At 43.2% G+C, this 20,563-nt stretch overlaps 1 protein-coding gene and 1 non-coding gene across 2 annotated transcripts in view; both read right to left on the bottom strand.

Annotated features, from left to right (window-relative positions):
• Positions 1–9,015: 9,015 nt before the first annotated feature.
• Positions 9,016–20,563, bottom strand: part of LOC112252768 (peroxisome proliferator-activated receptor gamma coactivator-related protein 1) — a 36,486-nt gene continuing 24,938 nt past the window's right edge. The window contains exons 11-14 of the mRNA XM_024424338.2: positions 11,113–11,191; positions 10,811–10,932; positions 10,088–10,239; positions 9,016–9,913 (exon numbers count right to left, since the gene is read on the bottom strand). Coding sequence (XP_024280106.1) covers positions 9,813–9,913; positions 10,088–10,239; positions 10,811–10,932; positions 11,113–11,191 — 454 coding nt within the window. The 3' untranslated portion in view covers positions 9,016–9,812. The remainder of the gene's footprint in view (positions 9,914–10,087; positions 10,240–10,810; positions 10,933–11,112; positions 11,192–20,563) is intronic.
• On the bottom strand, positions 10,438–10,579 carry LOC112253601. Its single transcript, XR_002954041.1, has one exon. It is a non-coding gene; the product is annotated as a small nucleolar RNA SNORA50 (small nucleolar RNA).

Raw genomic sequence — 20,563 nt, 5'->3', positions numbered from 1 at the left:
GGTGCAAAGGAGCTAAATAAATAAATACAGTATGGGGATGAGGTAGTTGGATGGGCTATGTACAGGTGCAATGATCTGTGTGCTGGTGCTTGAAGTTAGTGAGGGAGATAAGAGGCTTCAACGATTTTTGCAGTTCATTCCAGTCATTGGCGACGAGTATGAAGCGAGGGCAAGCCAACGAGAGCGTACAGGTCGCAGTGGTGGGTAGTATGTGGGGCTTTGGTGATAAAATGGATTGCACTGTGTGATAGACTGCATCCAATTTGTTGAGTAGAGTGTTGGAGTCTATTTTGTAAATGACATCGCCGAAGTCGAGGATCGGTAGGATAGTCAGTTTTACGAGGGTATGTTTGGCAGCATGAGTGAAGGATGCTTTGTTGCGAAATAGGAAGCCGATTCTAGATTTAATTTTGGATTGGAGATGCTTAATGTGGGTCTGGAAAGGAGAGTTTACAGTCTAACCAGACACCTAGATATTTGTAGTTGTCCAAATATTCTAGGTCAGAACCGTCCAGAGTAGTGATGCTGGACCGGCGGGCAGGTGTGGGCAGCGATCGGTTGAAGATCATGCATTTAGTTTTACTTGCATTTAAGAGCAGTTCGAGGCCAAGGAAGGAGAGTTGTATGGCATTGAAGCTTGTCTGGAGGTTAGTTAGCACAGTGTCCAGAGAAGGGCCAGAAGTGTACAGAATGGTGTTGTCTGAGTAGAGGTGGATCAGAGAATCACCAGCAGCAAGAGCGACATCATTGATGTATACAGAGAAGAGAGTCGGTCCGAGAATTGAACCCCCATAGAGACTGCCAGAGGTCCGGACAACAGGCCGTCCGATTTGACACACTGAACTCTATCAGAGAAGTAGTTGGTGAACCAGACGAGGCAGTCATTTGAGAAACCAAGGCTGTTGAGTCTGCCGATTAAAATGTGGTGATTGACAGAGTCGAAACCCTTGCCCAGGTCGATGAATACGGCTGCACAGTATTGTCTCTTATCGATGGTAGTTATGATATCATTTAGGACTTTGAGCGTGGCTGAGGCGCAGCCATGACCAGCTCGGAAGCCAGATTGCATAGCGGAGAAGGTACGGTGGAATTCGAAATGGTCGTGATCTGTTTGTTAACTTGGCTTTCGAAGACCTTAGAAGAAGACCTTTTACTGCTGCTCTTTAATTATTTGTTATTTCAATTTTTTATTTAACACGTATTTTTCTTTAAACTGCATTGTTGGTTAAGGGCTTGTAAGTAAGCATTTCACTGTAAGGATTCGGCGCATGTGAAAAATACAATTTGATTTGATCTCAATTGGGCAAAGGTCCGTCCTCTCCTCCATTCTTCCATCGTCCTCCGTGGCCCGGGAACAGATAAGTGGTCGAGTGTGTCCGCAGAGACGGAAGAGCACGTGAGACACCTCTGGCTTTTTTCCCCCTGGTACAACGAAAGTCAATGAACTTAGCAGACCAGACCCAGCTGCTATTGCATTGGTTTCTATGAGAGAGCCACCCCGTACATACATTTTTCAAAGCCTCGAGGTGGCAGGGTAGCCTAGTGGTTAGAGCGTTGGACCAGTAACCAAAAGGTTGCAAGTTCAAATCCCCCAGCTGACAAGGTACAAATCTGTCGTTCTGCCCCTGAACAGGCAGTTAACCCGCTGTCATTGAAAATAAGAATTTGTTCTTTAACTGACCTGCCTAGTTAAATAAAGGTAAAAAAAAGGTAAACGGCTTTCATTTATCCACCATCTTTGGTGTCAATTCGTTAGTAGCCAAACCTGGGGGGTGAACGTTATTTATAATAAATACGGGTTACATAGAGAAAATGGGACCTCTGAAATGAAAATGGATGCCCCTCCCTTCAGTAACATCTATTTTTCCTAACCCCCCTCCCCCTAAACCAAAAACAATAATGAAAACAAAGTGGGTAGCAGAGAACATACTACTGTTTACCCTCACTTTGTAGATAGACCAGAGACTTAGATATGTAGTTTTAGAAACTGTTATTAATCTTGTAAGCATTACATGGCAACGCAGGAATTTTGTTAGCACACTGGGCAGCGGGCCAGAAAGTTGTGGGTTCGCAGATCACCGTGGACAAGAGCAGGGGTGGAAAGATGTCCTTTATAGTAAAAGCATCGCATGAATCTATCATCGCATTTGCAGATCCGAGAAAAAATTGCCTTTAATAAACATTTGATGCAATTCTACATAATTTTAGCAGAATATTTCTTAACCGAAATTACAGGCTAAGAATGGACAAAGAAATAGGCCTGTGTTCACCTTATCACATTTCTCCAATGCCCAATCAGTGTGTCTTGTTTGCAACAAAACTGTCCCTGTTTGCAAATAATTAAATCTGAGACGTAAATAGGAATCTGAGCATTGTACTTACAAATGTTATGCCTAACTTTCCACCCCAGACAGAGGCATTACGACGCAGAAAAACTTCAGCTTTAACTGCTGGCTAACTCTTCTTGCGTGGCATAACCCAACGAGAGGTCACAAGTGTTTCCCTAAAAGCTGTCTGGGTTTAAACATCTTCTATTGTACAGAATGTGAATAGCTTAACCAATTGATCGTGACATTATTATATTACTTCCCACGCAAAGTGTATTTCTTTGTCTCCTCAGCTATAGGTGGTAGCTCAGCCTCTGAATGTCAAAGAAACAAAACAAAGATATCCCCATATGTCTTAGCTATAAATTATAGATCACTTTATAAACAGGGTGGTTCAGCCCTGAATGCTGATTGGCTGACAGCCGTGGTATATCAGACCTAAGGGCTGTATCCAGGCAATCTGAGTTACGTCATGCATAAGAACAGCCCTTAGCCATGATTTATTGGCCATATACCACACCGCCGAGGGCCTTATTGCTTAATTATATTATATAATATGATCCAATATGTACCTTTAAGAGAGACCAGGCCAAATGCACGTAGAAATGTGTGTTATAGATATGTAATTATCATTGAAAGCTAGTCTAAGAAGTGGTAGTTCTGTTCTATGTGCTCTATTTCTATGCTTCCCGTTCTTAAGTTAATTTTTTGCATCTTTTACTTTTGTACACCAGCGGTTTTGTACACCAGCTTCAAACAGCTGAAAATACAATATTTTTGGTTATGGAAAATATATTTCCCAGCGGTTTAAATGGTACAATGATTCTCTGTACTTGCTTTGTCACATGAACTGATATCGAATTTTAGCAACCAGGAAATGACAGAACGATTTCTGCATAGTGCATCATTAAGCTAACAAGGGGTAGAACTGTGCTTTTTGACATTTTCTTGAATAAAAGGTAGGTCTCACCCTTCAATTCAAGTCTTGGTTCTAACTGAAAAGCCCTTCACTGACATTGAGATGGGTAATTTAAAGAGTGCATGGAGGGTGGAGGAATTGACTGACAAATATATGGATATAGCAGCGTATAGCCTAATTTCGTCTGTCAAACAGGTAGGCCTACCTCTTATTTATTAAATAGGAACAAATATGCTACAAAACAAAGCCATCTTGTTGTTAGTGAAGTCTAATTAAAAGGAAGATGGTTGGAGTCAATTATGCCTACTCGAATTTGCTTACTTTCAGCACCATGAGCTGTCCATTTCCGAATGATTGTGCCGCCGCTGCTGCTTCAAGTTTCAGCACCACAATGTAAATTACTCAAATCTGGCTTATTGTGAGGTCAATAACTCTGTTGACCTCTTGTCCTCCTTATCAGCTTTGCGCTCTCCTTCTCCAATTGAACAGAACATAGGCTATAGGCTAGTCCGTGTGGAAGATAGTGATTTTTGGGGGACTAGGCCTAATAAAAAAGTATTTTCGGAAGCCTTTGACTCTCTTCCTGAATTGACACCAGGCCTACGCAGCACAGCCATTAGTTAGGCAGCACACAAAAAAGTTTGGGATCAGCAAGAGCAGAGCAGGCCGGGGCTCAGGGTTGGAATATCCATTGCGGTGTGTAATGTAGCCTAGTTTTATTTACATCATCCCAGCATTTATTGGGGTGGCAGGTAGCCTAGCGGTTAGAGTTTTGGGCCAGTAACCGAAAGGTTGCTGGATCAAATCCAAGAGCTGACAAGGTAAAAATCTGTCGTTCTGCCACTGAACAAGGCAGTTAACCCACTGTTCCCTGGTAGGCCGTCATTGTAAATAATAATTTGTTCTTAACTGACTTGCCTAGTTAAATAAATATATTTTTTAGATATATAACTTTGCTCAGTTCTTCTCCGAGTATGCACTTCGTAACCTATAGCATATAGGTTACGGATCATTTGATTGAACCACACTAAATAGGCTATTGGCGCACGTGATGGGGGGCGGCATTGGGCACACATCGATCAGTGGGGGCTCCTCAGAGGAGGAAATGGAGGACCATCCTCTTCAGTGAATTTCGGAAAAATAAAAATAGTGAAACATTAAAAAAGTTATCCTTTTTAGATAAAACTGTACTAAATATCATTGATATATAGCCTAATAAACAACTAATTCTAAAACACAGAAATATTTAAATGTCATCAATACCAAATTATATGACCCTCCCCTGGACTAAAATTTAAAAAGCATGAACCTCCTCCATTTTCCTCCAGGTAACCATTCTGTAAATTTCGATCCATCCCTAAGTTAGTTGTGCAAGACAATTTATAGATCAGGGATGGGCAACTCCAGTCCTCGGGGGCAGAGTGCTGTCACACTTTTTCCCCATCCCTAGCAAAAACAAACTGAAGATCACAATTAGTTGAATGGAGTCAAGTGTGTTAGCTGGGGCTGGGGAAAAAGTGGGACACCAAATCAGGCACCCAAGGATTGAAGTTGCCAATCCCTGTCATAGATCAAAGGAAAAGTAGCATGCACACGTTTTTTTAAACGTGTGCAGGCTTTTCTACTCCGACCATAGAACAGCTGATTCAAAGGGGGCATGGCAGATATCAAAACTCTTCCGAGGTAGGATACACTTGTGCTTCCTCGCCAAAAGGACATATTGAGGAGCGGAGGACCGTCTTCCATTTGCCTACTAACAAATTGACACACTCCTCGACCGCACGCCACTGTGTAGCAAGTTAGGAGAACTTACGCAACAGGTTAGGATAATTAACATAGTAGGTTATGAAAATCACTTATAATCGAAGTGGAGTGAAAAGTGTCCCCCCTCCTTGACCATTCGACCACTTATTGGTTTCTGGGTCACGGAGGGGAGGACAGACTTTTGCCCAAAAGAGAAAACCCCTCTGAGTAATTCTCCCCTCCTCGATAACCTACTTCAGCAGAGGACGCATGAGAATATCCTCTCAGCAGCTAGCTTGGAAATGTTTTAAAGAGCAACTGCTCCTAAAAAACAACTTCTCATTTAGAAAACAGCCTATGTGCCATCAATTTGAGTCAAACATTTATTCTACTGGCAAAATTGAGTACAAAGTGTAAATAGGATCATTTTTGTCATAAAGTCAGTCTTTATTGAGTTTTGTGAGACTGGTGGTCGTGACAGCATCACAATGTAAATTAGTGTTTTTTCCCCTCCTGCACACAGCTGGCAGGACACAAGTAGTCTAATCATCAATTTGGAGTGCAGCTGCATGTGACCCAATCTCTAATGCTCGTGGTCAATTTGGGTTTACTTTGGATATCCGTATGGGGTTGTTGGGATAATGTTAAAATTCCAGTAGCTCCACATTTCATTGACTGTAAAAGCTCAAACCAACAATAAATTGTAGAAATGTATATAAACATATTGAAAAGTATTCAATGAGAACTAAAAGGTGTGCAACAGACAATATTTTTTATAACTTAGATTGTGAAATGTATTGACAGTCCCTAACTAGCCCCGTAGATAGGCTATCCAAAGTCAAACAAACAGTTGCACACCAGCAGGCTAAAGCGAATCTTCAAAATAATTTGGCTAATTTTTCCCACCTGCCAACACACGACACCCACATCAAACCACACTCTGAAGCAAACTCATGTTTGAATTCAGTCACGGCCGCTAGCATTTCTTAACATCTTTGATGTAAAGTCCCCTGTTTAGGGGACCTGTGTGGTTCTGGTACCGGTTCCAACCTAGGTTTTTTTTTTAATCGATCTGTTGACACCGTAGAACGAAATGGCTTGCATTGAGCGGCAGCCCTGATTCACAAGGACACTGAAGTATTAGTCTTCTGCCTGTGTGAAGCAAGATGTCTGACACCACTTGAAGCTGGGATATCCTTCCTACCGCTCTTCCGACTGTCCATCAACTCCTGGCTGAATCCAACATCACAGCCACTGACAACACATATGCCTGGAATCCTTACATCGTAACGCAGCAGGAGAGTAGTTTCGTTCCTGTAACACACTCTGAGATCGATTTATAGCCAGTAGCCAAAAATAATTCATAGATTTTAAACAAAAACACTTTGTTTGTCATAGACAGACAAGATTAATATGAGATGAAAGGCGTGTTCCTAATGAGTTCAGGGCTAGAGCTCTGTGAGATGTTCAAGTTTTAATGTCACATGCATAGGTACAGTGAAGTGCCTTTCTTGGTAAGCAAAGTTGGGTCGGAGCTTGCAATATGGCAAGCATTCCAGGACGCAAGCATCTTCACAGCGAAGGGGGCAGATGTTTTGATCAAGAGATTCCTTTGGAAAACATGCACATTTTTTCTAACACTAAATATACAAATGTATTTTACAGTTAAGGTGAAATCTTTGTCATTTTATACATTTAGAAAAATGTAATTTCAAGCCTTATTCATACTTGTTGAATAGGAAATATTTTTTTGCATATTTATACTGTGTACTTCAGCTTGCACCTTTTGTTTTTACCAGAAATGTGAGATTTTAACCTTTCTTGGAGTCTGTAGCATTACTACACTGAACAAAAATATAAAACGCAACATGCAACAATTTCAACGATTTTACCGAGTTACAGTTCATATAAGAAAATCAGTCAATTGAAATAAATAAATTAGGCCCTAATCTATGGATTTCACAACTGGGCAAGGGTGCAGCCATCAGCCAGCCAATCAGAATACGTTTTCCCCCACAAAAGGACATAGTGGCAGTGGTGGGATGGCGCACCACAAATCAGTGAATTCCAAAAAGAGATGTAAAGGATCACACACAGGGTTGTGTTCTCAGCAGCAGCAACAACTTTCAGAAAAGGTACCTAAAATGGAAACGGGGTGGAATACCATGGTATCGTCCGGTGAAGAGGTAAATTATGAGAAACTAGGAGCCCGACCAAGGAGCTAAACAGAACAACTGCTCGAGCTGCCAACACCAGGACGACGGAGGATCGACGCAGCAGGGACTTCAACTCCACAGCAGGGTCCCCAAGCAGTGATGAGGCCAGCCCCAGCACCAAGAGACCAGTCCAGCAGTGTTAACGTCCACCCTCCACCATTCCTGAGGAAGGAGCAGAAGATGCCTTCATACCAGCAGGGGGAGGACATTAAACTACCTGCTGAGGTTTGAGCGAATGGCCAAGATGTGGCGATGGCCAGAGGTAGTGGGCCTGCAGGCTAGTCCCATTGCTCACAGGCCTTAGTTTACACAGCAATGGATGAGGGGCTGTCCAACGTCAACAAGGACCTGAAGGAAGAGCTGCTGGTGAAGTTTGACATCTCCCAAGAGACCTGCCATCGGGTGAGTCAATGGGCTTATGGCGGGTTTAGCTGGCACTGCAGTACCTTAATGCACAAAAAGGGGAGCCAGGAGAAGAGCTCTTGGTGCTGGGACTGCTGTACCGGAGTCAGAAGCTCTTGACCAGAGAAACCAAGTATTCGCCAATTGAGACGGAGTGCCTGGCTATAAAGTGGGCACAAGAGAATTTGACCTGCACACAGACCCCTGACGTGGATCCAGACCATGAAGGACAGGCATGCTTGCATGACCAGGTGGTATCTGGAGCTCCAGCCCTTCCGGTTCTGTGTCCGTCACAAAGCAGGTAAAGAAAATGTCACAGCAGGCTGCCTATCCGGGCTTCCGAAACCTGGTCGCTTAGGGAGAGGTAGGTAATGTGATGGAGAAGTCCGTCAATGGCACCATTTGGTAAGCTAACACACTCACCTACCCCTCCCTGCTACGTTAGCAATGTGGGTCGACACAACTTAACGATCTCAGTTCATACATTACCTTCCTTCGGTAAGTTTGGTATGGTATAAAGGAATACACAGACAAGCTTTCATGTTCAATTTGACATTGCACTTAATGTTCTGGATGAGTGCTCTGTTTCTGTTCGTCTGTAGGTTCTGGGTATGCTGGAATAAAGACCCGAGCTACGGCAATTGGGCTGGCTTTGTATTGCCTGTCCCGAATGGCGCGTTAATGTGAATAGGTATATTGGAAGAGACCATGTCAGTAATGATGGGATTCTGTAAATGTGTTACATACCGATTGAAAAAAGGTTCAATTAAGATTATGTTTAGCTAAGTGGAAAATGGAAGCTGATATTTGGTATGGGGACAGCTTTTTGATTGTGCTGTTGATGGGGCAGCACTGTTTAGCTGCCCTCATGTATACTTTGAGTTTGTGATTCCAAAAGAGAAATGGTACTATGTAAATGAACACCCTTGCACAGAAGTACTTTTGTGGCTTCGCCATAGTTTTATTTGGTAGAGGCTAAGGTTTTTCTGGTTTAGCCTCCTGGCCAACTCAGAGGCAGTTTCATTTAGGCGTTAATGAACAAAATCTAGAAGATTCTTCACACCCCCTTTGAAAATCAGCAGTTTTCTGAGAAACGCATGCACACTTTAAAAATATGCTTCTCATCCTAATCTGTAAAATGTCTTACAACTAATTTAAATGTATTATCACTTTACACTCATTCTCCTGATGACAGGCAAGTGGAGAAGTCATTAAATACAAGCACATTAGTTTCACAAAATGAGGGGAAGACAGGACAGGTGAGCAAAACCAATTGAGTCCTCTGGTTTCCCAGCTCTGAAATCAGTCTGAAGAATGAATGAAAAGCAACAGACTGGAGCCATGTTCAAAACCAATATTGACTCAGTTAAGTCAGTGATATGCTCTAGACAAAAATCAAAATGTCAACCAGTTTTAAAAGTTTGGTTTATTTAGGTTTGCGGTACATTTCAGCAATGTAGTTCCACCTTCTCCCAAATATCAGGGAATATTCACTTTAGTATCCCCATTTCTAAAACGTATTTTTCCCCCCATATATTGTGGAAAATCTGATTACACATTTAAATAAATTCTTTCCGGTTAAAAAGTTTTCCATTTCATTTCTTTTTTTGCTTTTAATCTTTTCATACAAATCTTCACTTCAATAGAAGGTGTAAGCTTGCAGAAACAAAAACACACAAAAAAAAAACCTACCTAAATAAAGACCGGTAGCTGTCACAATGCAGGACAACACGTTAGCCAGCTGTCACTTCAAATGATTCAGAAATAACATTTCAGAGTTCATGAAGACAAGCTTAAAACAAACATGGCATAAATGATTTAACACTTAAAACAATCCATATAAAAAGCTAGACTTCCTGCCATCCAACCATTTTCAATTAATGACAGATTCTGATGTATTTGATTAAATTAATGACTGATTCCATCGACTTGAACGTAACTTAAATGCCCTATAAGCTTCTTACAATGCCTTACTCTTATAACCCAAAATCTAAGGTTATTTTCCAGATTGCAGCTTTAAACTGTAGCTTTTATGAACCAGAAAAGAGCTACATCTGTATGTTTATCGATGTCAGCTGGCTAACGTTTTGACCATTGGTTGCGATCCACCCCTAGGTCAAGGCGAAGGCAGAGTTAAAGGTGGGAGGAGCCTGCCGCGGCTCTGAGGTAAGTCTTAGCATGGCGCCCCCAGTGGGCTGACCTCTGTTACCTCTTCAGACCTCTCTGGGCCTGCTTCAGTAAAGTGTCAAAGTCAAGTACATCAAACTTGCCCTTTGCAGGCGACGGGTCATACTCGCGGTTAGAATCTGGAGGGAAGAGAGAAAGAACATTAGTGTCACTGTTAACTCTCCTTGCGTCACTGCAATCAATGTAGGTGCATATCAAGAAAGTTGCCAGAACTATCATAAATCTATGATCATTTTATCTGAAAACTGACAAGTTGTACCAGTGTTGACCATCCCCAAAAAAGTATGTTCTACCTAGATCAGCGTAGCTGGCCTTGCAGAACTGTCTCCTTCCCCCAAAGCAAAGGTCAAAGGGGAGTTCGTCAGGCTTTCGGAGCTTGCCACCATTCTCGATGGCTGTGAACGCATCCTTCGTATCATAGTACGTCACAAACCCATAGTTATCCCTATCACAGAGATGGAAAGCAAATATTAAAACACATGCGTAAGTCAACAAGGGCTGTATTGATTCATTAGGGCACACAATTGATAATATTTAAATAAAACGCAGAGACTACAATAAACGTTATAGTCCAGGTAGTCCTGCTGGCTGGTTTTCTTCCATTTGGTGACATGAACACTACCAATGACTACTGTGTGTGCTGAGGTGTGAGTTGTTCTTAAAAGAGCCACCTGGTGGTTTAGCCACGAGGCCCCAGTTATAAACAAGCCAGGTTGTTGCTGTAGCAGCTGTAGATTGGCCTGAGAGACCACAGAAAGGGTCAACGAGGTTCAAAGACAGTGCACTGGGGGGGGGTTCATGTAACTGACAGGGTAAAGCCTAGGTGTTAGCACTGGGATAAAATCTGGGCCAGTAAGCGTAAAACCGAAGAAAATATTCTGTGATGAGGCAGTAAGACAGACTTGTTCTCCAGACAATGTTTTTCATTTCTAAATATTTTCCATAATTGTGCCTACTGAACATGAGGAATTACTCGTTGTTGAAACAAAACATGACCTGTGTTTGTGAGTACTTACCCATGGTCTCTAAAGTGTAGAGTGCACTCCTCAATCTCTCCATACAAAGAGAAGCGTTCCTTCAGCTCTTTCAGAGTCATTGTCCCCCGGATTCGCCCTACATAAACAACCCTACGCTCCTCCTGAGGGTGAGTGAGAATGACAGTCAGATGACATTTCTTATCCTGCGCCACAATTGTCTTAAAAGCACGATTTGTCATCGTGTATCAATGAAGAATCTCTTATGGAGGTTACAAATGGGTTACAATTATTTAAAAAAAAGGCACAAACCACCAACTTCACTTGGATAGAAATGTACTCACGATCGCTTTTTCTTTGAGTCTCTTCACCTCCTGGCTGTTTTCTCTAGATTCAGGCCGGTAGCCTGGTCTGAGAGAGGGGCTGTGGGAAGAAACAGAATGAGAGCGAGGTGGTCAATGTTGTATAATTTAAAAAAATCTGTATCCATAAAACCAAGTACATTACCCCAAGTAGTCAGGAGAACATCGTGCCTTCAGAAAGTATTCATACCCCTTGACATTTCACATTTTGTTGTTAGACACTGTTCCGACCAGCAAAATAAAGTTCTGAACCGGTTTCAAACCCCCCAAAAACAGTTTATCGTTCCTTTCTCTGTAAACCTGAAATATTTTTTAAATTTAGCTAGACAAATTTAAACAAATCAGTGAGGATAGAGCAGCTTGCTGTGGAGCGGGTAAGCGATTTAATCTGTATAGAGAAATGCATTTTGCCATAACAGCATGGTTTAATGATAATGAAAAAGACACTGTGCTGCCAGTCAGTGTAGGGCATGAGATTCAGAAATGGAGGGTGAAAAAGCTTTCCTTGAAGGGCAGCATCTGAATTAGGCCCACAGAATTATACCTACGGAGAAGCAGCGTTTACAGAGGAACTTTGAATGTCTTTGAACTTCCGAGTTGGTTTAGCATTGGACCAGAACAAACATTACCTGGCTAAAACACTTGTGTGCAGAGCAGCACTAGAATTAACATCTTACCTTTCTGTAGTTAATAAATCCAACATGAAACCTATAGTATCCTTAACATCACTCCCTAATTTTGTCAGAGGGGGAGGGGCAGGTAGCCTACAATGCACATTACCCACTGGTAAAGACTTCCAGCTGGCAGGCAGACACTGGAATAAGTTTGAGTGATAGTAGGGGCTTTGCATTTGCTCTTTGATTTGTGGGACTGGAAAATAACTCCTGAAAATGTAAAGAACGTTATTAACCGGTTCCAATGCTTTTAAAATACATGGTTCTGTTCCAGAAACTATAGATCACTTTTGGTTCATGGTTGTTTCCCAAATAGTTTAGAAATTCCACAGTTTTCAGTTCTGTCACTGAAACAGTTTTAACCCTTGATTTGCACATTTTTAAAATTCAAGTTGGTTGATCATTGCAAGACACCCATATAGTTAAGTCAAAACTCACTATGCCACTCAAGAACTCAGTGTATATTTCACATTGTGTTTTAAGTTATTGTACTGCTGAAAGGTGAAGTCATCTCAGTGTGTTGGAAAGCAGACAACCAGGTTTTCCACTAGAATTTTGCCTGTGCTTAGCTATAATCCGTTTCTAATTTGTAGCGACTGGGTGTATTGATACACCATCCGAAGCGATTTTTTTTTTACCCACCTACCAACAGGTGCCCTTTGCGAGGCATTGGAAAACCTCCCTGGTCTTTGTGGTTGGAAATCACTGCTGACCTGAGGGACCTAACAGAGTTGTATGTGTGGGGTAAAGAGATGTAGCAAAATCCTGCAGAGCCTTCACCGTGCACTGCCACTTTAAGAGCGCATCAGCAGTCAGGAGGAAATAAAAGATAGCTCTCTGTTGGCGGGGCAACTTGAACCTGTCCAACGCTGCAGACGTCGTTTATGTTCCGCGTGCTTAGTTGTAAAGTGTTTAAGGCAAGTCAATCGCCAGTGTTACCACTCTAGGTCATGGTTGTAATCTTTTTGGACTGCTCCTGTCAATGTTCGCATGGAGTAGTAGCAACATTGTTCCGAAGCTTTGAAAAACAAACAATCAGCTGTTGACTTCTGGCCTGAAGTTGCACTAAGACCCCTCTTTCCCTCATGTCCCCTCTATCGCTCCAGTGCTTTTCACTGCAGACTTTGTCCTACTTGCTCCTTTTGATGTTCAGCGTCGTTGGACTATTAGCTGCCGGCCAGTCGTATTTGGTGTGACATTTTAAAGTAAAGGGAGTTTGCTTGAGGAGTTATTGTTAGAACTGTATTGATTTTGTGGGGGACTATTTACATTTGGCAGAGAAGATTGATATTAAGGCCTTTTGTTTTGTCTATGAACACACTACTGGGAAGTCATACAGAATATTGAAAATCCTCTAATGTTGATGACTGGGTTCTTTGTATATTGTTTCTATGAAACCTTTAAAATTCCTCTGCCATTATTATTGTATGAGGTGATATTGGTTGTGATGTGTTTTATATGGTGTGCCTTAGCCAGTGGAGAGAAAAGTTAACTGGCAGGCAGCCTTCTGCTAGTGGTACTCCATCCTACTCTTCCTTTTGGCAGGGTTAATACCTGCCTAGCACCCCAACAAAATCTTCATCCCTCTAACACTACTTTTACAGAATTGGCACCCAAACAGACTTGAAGAGAAAAGCACCCATGACACCACCCCACAAAAAGCTGAATCGTGTATTTTGTTGGAACCCCATACGGTCTTTTTGTGGACACCTACTGGAAATTATGACCGGGATTCTTTCATTGTGTAAGGACTAAATTGTTTAATGGTGTTGGAGCACTGGCCCTTATCCCCAGGCTCAACTATACAAGAGGTGTCTGTGCTCCATGGAACAATGGACACACACCAACCATAGTTTGACAATGCCATTCGCAAACCCAGTGAAAGTGTGGAGGCTCATAAGATATGCAGGTTGGCTCACCTATTCAGATAAATATTTGCACGATTCTCTGAAGCAGGATGTTCAAGGGGAAATGGAAAGTTCAACAATCCATCTAGTCATGATGACCAAAAACGGAGCAGAGGAAGGAGTCGGCCTCTTGTGGAGTGTTCCTACCTGAAAAACATTATCCTCTACAGGATCGATGCCACCCCATGGGACGGTTGAGCTAACGTAGGCTAAAGTGATTAGCATGTGGTTGTAAGTAACCCAAAAATTCTAACGGCACTGTGCAATTTACAGTATTTATTACAGTGAGAGAAATCCATGCTATTGTTTGAGTGCACAGATATGAATTTTAAGATGTACTAACATTTTGAACAGAAATGGTTCATTGGATCAGTCTAAAACTGTGCACATACACTTCTTCCATCTATTATCCAAACCTAATTTGCACCTAGATTCCTAAGTCATATTGGCCTCTTGCATTTCAAAAAATAAAATATACTTTATCCCCCTTTGCATCATCTTGTACCAGCACACTCTGCTAACCCTGATGTCCTTGCCGTGTCTGAATCCTGGCTCAGGAAGGCCACCAAAAATTCGGAGATTTCCATACCCAACTATAACATTTTCGTCAAGATAGAACTGCCAAAGGGGGAGGAGTTGCAGTCTACTGCAGAGATAGCCTGCAAAGTAATGTCATACTTTCCAGGTCCATACCCAAACAGTTTGAACTTCTAATTTTGAAAATTACTCTCTCCAGAAATAAGTCTCTCACTGTTGCCGCCTGCTACCGACCCCCCTCAGCTCCCAGTTGTGCCCTGGACACCATTTGCAAATTGATCGCCCCCCATCTAGCTTCAGAGTTTGTTCTGTTAGGTAACCTAAACTGGGATATGCTGAACACCCCGGCAGTCCTACAATCTAAGCTAGATGCCCTCAATCTCACACAAATCATCAAGGAACCCACCAGGTACAACCCTAAATCTGTAAACAAGGGCACCCTCAGACGTCATCCTGACCAACTGGCCCTCCAAAAATACACCTCCGCTGTCTTCAACCAGGATCTCAGCGATCACTGCCTCATTGCCTGTATCCGCTACGGAGCCGCAGTCAAACGACCCCCCCCTCATCACTGTCAAACGCTCCCTAAAACTCTTCTGTGAGCAGGCCTATCTAATCGACCTGGCCCGGGTATCCTGGAAGGACATTGACCTCATCCCGTCAGTTGAGGATGCCTGGTCATTCTTTAAAAGTAACTTCCTCACCATTTTAGATATGCATGCTCCGTTCAAAAAAAGCAGAACTAAGAACAGATATAGCCCTTGGTTCACTCCAGACCTGACTGCCCTCGACCAGCACAAAAACATCCTGTGGCGGACTGCAATAGCATCGAATAGTCCCCGCGATATGCAACTGTTCAGGGAAGTCAGGAACCAATACACGCAGTCAGTCAGGAAAGCTAAGGCCAGCTTCTTCAGGCAGAAATTTGCATCCTGTAGCTCCAACTCCAAAAAGTTCTGGGACACTATGAAGTCCATGGAGAACAAGAGCACCTCCTCCCAGCTGCCCACTGCACTGAGGCTAGGTAACACCGTCACCACCAATAAATCCATGATTATCAAAAACTTCAACAAGCATCTCTCAATGGCTGGCCATGCCTTCCGCCTGGCTACTCCAACCTCGACCAACAGCTCCGCCCCCCCCGCAGCTACTCGCCCAAGCCTCTCCAGGTTCTCCTTTACCCAAATCCAGATAGCAGATGTTCTGAAAGAACTGCAAAACCTGGACCCGTACAAATCAGCTGGGCTTGACAATCTGGACCCTCTATTTCTGAAACTATCCACCGCCATTGTCGCAACCCTTATTACCAGCCTGTTCAACCTCTCATATCGTCTGAGATCCCCAAGGATTGGAAAGCTGCCGCAGTCATCCCCCTCTTCAAAGGGGGAGACACCCTGGACCCAAACTGTTACAGACCTATATCCATCCTGCCCTGCCTATCTAAGGTCTTCGAAAGCCAAGTCACTGACCATCTCGAATCCCACCGTACCTTCTCCGCTGTGCAATCTGGTTTCCGAGCCGGTCACGGGTGCACCTCAGCCACGCTCAAGGTACTAAACGATATCCTAACCGCCATCGATAAAAGACAGTACTGTGCAGCCGTCTTCATCGACCTTGCCAAGGCTTGACTCTGTCAATCACCATATTCTTATCGGCAGACTCAGTAGCCTCGGTTTTTCGGATGACTGCCTTGCCTGGTTCACCAATTACTTTGCAGACAGAGTTCAGTGTGTCAAATCGGAGGGCATGCTGTCCGGTCCTCTGGCAGTCTATGGGGGTGCCACAGGGTTCAATCCTCGGGCCGACTCTTTTCTCTGTATATATCAATGATGTTGCTCTTGCTGCGGGCGATTCCCTGATCCACCTCTACGCAGACGACACCTTTCTATATACTTCCGGCCCGTCCTTGGACACTGAGCTATCTAACCTCCAAACGAGCTTCAATGCCATACAACACTCCTTCCGTGGCCACCAACTGCTCTTAAACGCTAGTAAAACCATATGCATGCTTTTCAACCGTTCGCTGCCTGCACCCGCACGCCTGACCAGCATCACCACCCTGGATGGTTCAGACCTTGAATATGTGGACATCTATAAGTACCTAGGTGTCTGGCTAGACTGCAAACTCCCCTTCCAGACTCATATCAAACATCTCCAATCGAAAATCAAATCAAGAGTCGGCTTTCTATTCCGCAACAAAGCCTCCTTCACTCACACCGCCAAACTTACCCTAGTAAAACTGACTATCCTACCGATCCTCGACTTCGGCGATGTCATCTACAAAATTGCTTCCAACACTCTACTCAGCAAACTGGATGCAGTTTATCACAGTGCCATCCGTTTTGTCACTAAAGCACCTTATACCACCCACCACTGCGACTTGTATGCTCTAGTCGGCTACATATTCGTCGCCAGACCCACTGGCTCCAGGTCATCTACAAGTCCATGCTAGGTAAAGCTCCGCCTTATCTCAGTTCACTGGTCACGATGGCAACACCCATCCGTAGCACGCGCTCCAGCAGGTGTATCTCACTGATCATCCCTAAAGCCAACACCTCATTTGGCCACCTTTCGTTCCAGTTCTCTGCTGCCTGTGACTGGAGCGAATTGCAAAAATCGCTGAAGTTGGAGACTTTTATCTCCCTCACCAACTTCAAACATCTGCTGTCTGAGCAGTTAACCGATCGCTGCAGCTGTACATAGTCTATTGGTAAATAGCCCACCCATTTTACCTACCTCACCCCCATACTGTTTTCATTTATTTACTTTTCTGCTCACCAATATCTCTACCTGTACATGACCATCTGATAATTTATCACTCCAGTGTTTATCTGCAAAACTGTAATTATTCGCCTACCTCATACCTTTTGCACACAATGTATATAGACTCCCCCTTTTTTTTCCTACTGTGTTATTGACTTGTTAATTGTTTACTCCATGTGTAAATCTGTGTTGTCTGTTCACACTGCTATGCTTTATCTTGGCCAGGTCGCAGTTGCAAATGAGAACTTGTTCTCAACTAGCCTACCTGGTTAAATAAAAAAATAAAATAAAAATCTGGTGTTATATTCAACTACATTAATATCACATTTCCAAACTTCAAAGTGTTTACGTTCAAATGGTATCAAGAATATGCATATCCTTTCTTTAGGTCCTGAGATACATGCCGTTTTGATTTGGGTGTCATTTTCAGCGAAAATTTTACAAAAAAGGTCTGACCCTTAGGATTTATGGAGGACATGAAGAACTCCCAATGAAACTACGACTTTTGATGGAACAGACTAAAAAAGGAGACCTCTAATGAGATGGAAAAAGCACAGAAGGCCACAGACCTTCAACTGGGGGAACTGCACCAGGAGGTAATGCCGTTCTTTCCCTTTCTATACAAATCCTCTGCCGCTGGCTCTGCCATTAAGGGCCTGTCAGGGCGATGAGATTGAGACTAATCATATCTTGGAATTTTAAATTGACGACTGCCTCTTAAAATTGCATATTCAACATTCGAAATTGAAGCTGAAGTTGGGATTTTATTTTAGGAATAAGGCACGTTTTTCTTTTGAAGCCAGGAGGCGAGTATCAGCTACATTTATGCCTTTACTAGATTGGGATATTTTAAAGGATTGCTTCCGCTCAGTGTTTGATTTTTTTATATTTTAAACTGCAAAACCCTTACACACCACTGCACTTTATATACCAGGGTTAGCTGGCTTTCTCTCCTCACTGGTATAATTGTATTTACAAAAGCCATTTCTGTGTTTACTACCATTTTATTTGGCCATTTTTATTGTTCAGAAATGTGGCGGGTACTCTTCGTTCGCAGGATTTTATCCTGCTTACTGTTCCAAATGTCCAACCTGAATTTGGTAAAAGGGCTTATGTACTCTGCGCCGTCGGCTTGGAACACCTTCCAAAATATACTTTTAAAACTGGAAGAACTTGTCCCGATTGGTGTTTTTAAATCACTGATGAAGGATTGAGACCGATTCCCTGACCTGTCAATGTTTTTAATTTGCTGTTTTATGATTGTTATACTTTGTGAATTCTATGGTTTTTACTAGATTACTTGTAGTTTTTCATGTTGTCTGTAATTGTGTAATTACTTGGTGCTGCCCATCTTGGCCACGACGCTCTTGAAAAATAGATTTCAACTCTCAAAGAGCCCTTCCTGGTTAAATAAATAGGGAATATGAACAGGTAGCAGTACAAAAAACCCTATGAAGATACTGTTAAACAGAACTCCTGTTTTCCCAAGACCCCCTGCCACAGTTAGAGCTCCCCCCATCAAACTACTTTCCCCCCACTTTTGGCAGCCCAGACGATGTTGAGCTGCTGTTTTTCCTAAGTGAAATTTATACTTTCTATCCGGTCCCTTAACTGACTTAAAAGGTTCTTGCCACCCTCCGCAGTGTTTTCCATGGTACAGCAAGAGACTGGTAGGAGATAGCCCATGAACGCGTCAACCTGGAAGGAGTTTGAAAACTATTCCACTCAGAGGACTAGGAGGATGAACTGGTGGAATGGATTCAGAGTTCAGGGTGAAGCAGAGACAATATGGGACGTTGCCAAAACCTATCGAGTTCTAGTCAGGAGATAGAAGGCTGACATTACTGAGCAGGAGATGGTCAAACTCATTCTTAAGAACATGGTTCCCCACCTTGCCAGTCAACGTTGGGAACATGCGCATAATGTACATGAGCGGGTGCATCTTGGTGCTTCCAGCCCGTCTCAAACTCAAAACCCTGTTCCCTCATGGCAGTATGCAAACAACTCTCCTGGGGCTAACCCGTCTCAGCCGTACATGCCCACGATCCAAGACAAACGTCCAGTGACATGCTGGAGGTGTAAAGTCACACACCCTCCAGGTTCTTGCCCCCTCTATGGCCAGCATCAGAATTTTAAAAAATGTCAGAAAGGATTGAAGACAATTGGGTCAGTCTCAATGTCCACCATGAAGCCTTTAGACAGAAAACAGACAGCTAGTTGTGCTATTTCGCAACTATTGGTTACTCTGACTGTTAGGAACTGGAGAGGGAAGGCCATAATCGACACAATACAACTTACACCTTGATGCAGGTGGTCCCTGTAGCAAAATATGGCATTACCCCATGAGGAGCTTCAAACCTTGAAGGACCATTGTACTTGGCCAATGGAGAACCTACCACTCCCTCAGTCTGGATTAAATTAAAATAAAACTGCATGATAGTAACCTTCCTGTGGCTATTCTTGCAGATACGAGCCTTGCATTTGCTGTAGTCCTTGGCCTGGACTTCAGTGGACTGACCATCTCGATGTCCGAACCTTCATATCAGCTGCGCTCTGACCACTCCTGGCCTCAGGAGCTGGAGCCTGCTACCTTATCCAGAGTACTGGCTAGTTCAAGACAGACAAAAACAAAGTTCTACCAGTGAAGCAAGAGAACCAGGCTATCACCCAGTTTACAGCCATACCCCTCTTATCCGAGCTAAAGCAAACTTGATGCTGATTTCTACATCAAACAAGCATGTCTGTCAGATAACGAGAGTTGGCAGCTCTCCCAGATGTTGGAGGGGAACAATGAGGTCTGTGCTCTTACACCCAGACATGGTCTCCAAACAAAATCAATACCCAGCACGAAGTCCATAAAGCAGCGTCCCTACAGGCTAGCCTCTGCCAATCTGGCAAATCTCAGAAAGCATGTGGGATAATTGAGTTGTGGAACCTTTTTATGGATGGGCTTCATTGGTTGTCCTGATTCCAAAGAAAGATAGTGGATATCGATTCTGTGTAGACAGGAACCCGAATGCCATAAAGCGATACCTACCCTCTACCGAGCATTAATGACATACTGGAATCTCTGGTAGGAGCAGCCATCTTCAATTACCTGGATCTGAACAGCGGATATTGGCAGTTGGCAATGGATCCCGCCAGTCAGGACAAGACTGCCTTTGTCACCCCTCCTTCAAAATCATGCCTTTTGGTTTGAAGAACGCTACAGCCACCTTCTAAAGGCCGATGGACTGTTTAAACGCCACTAAGTGTGTACATGACACTGCAACAAAATTTCCCCATGGGGACAATAAATTGAGTAAGTAAATCCTGAGGGATCTGAGAGGAAAGTCTTGTGTATCTAGATGGAATCATAATCTACTCCTGTCACTGACCATCTGCAGGTCAGTCAGTCTTCGACAGACTAGTGTTATTTCTGCTTGCCAGAACTCAAGTTCCTTGGTCATGTGATTAATGCTGAGGGTATCCAAGTAATCCAGCCAAAGTTGCAGCAGTTCCCAATACCCAGATCCTTCAAGACTTTTCAGCACTTCCTGGGTATGGCACCAC

This window comes from Oncorhynchus tshawytscha, linkage group LG06, assembly GCF_018296145.1.
Source record: "Oncorhynchus tshawytscha isolate Ot180627B linkage group LG06, Otsh_v2.0, whole genome shotgun sequence".
In the NCBI taxonomy this organism is placed as follows: Eukaryota; Metazoa; Chordata; class Actinopteri; order Salmoniformes; family Salmonidae; genus Oncorhynchus; species Oncorhynchus tshawytscha.
The sequence above is the reverse complement of the archived record's forward strand: the minus strand, read 5'-3'. Positions and strand labels throughout refer to the sequence as shown.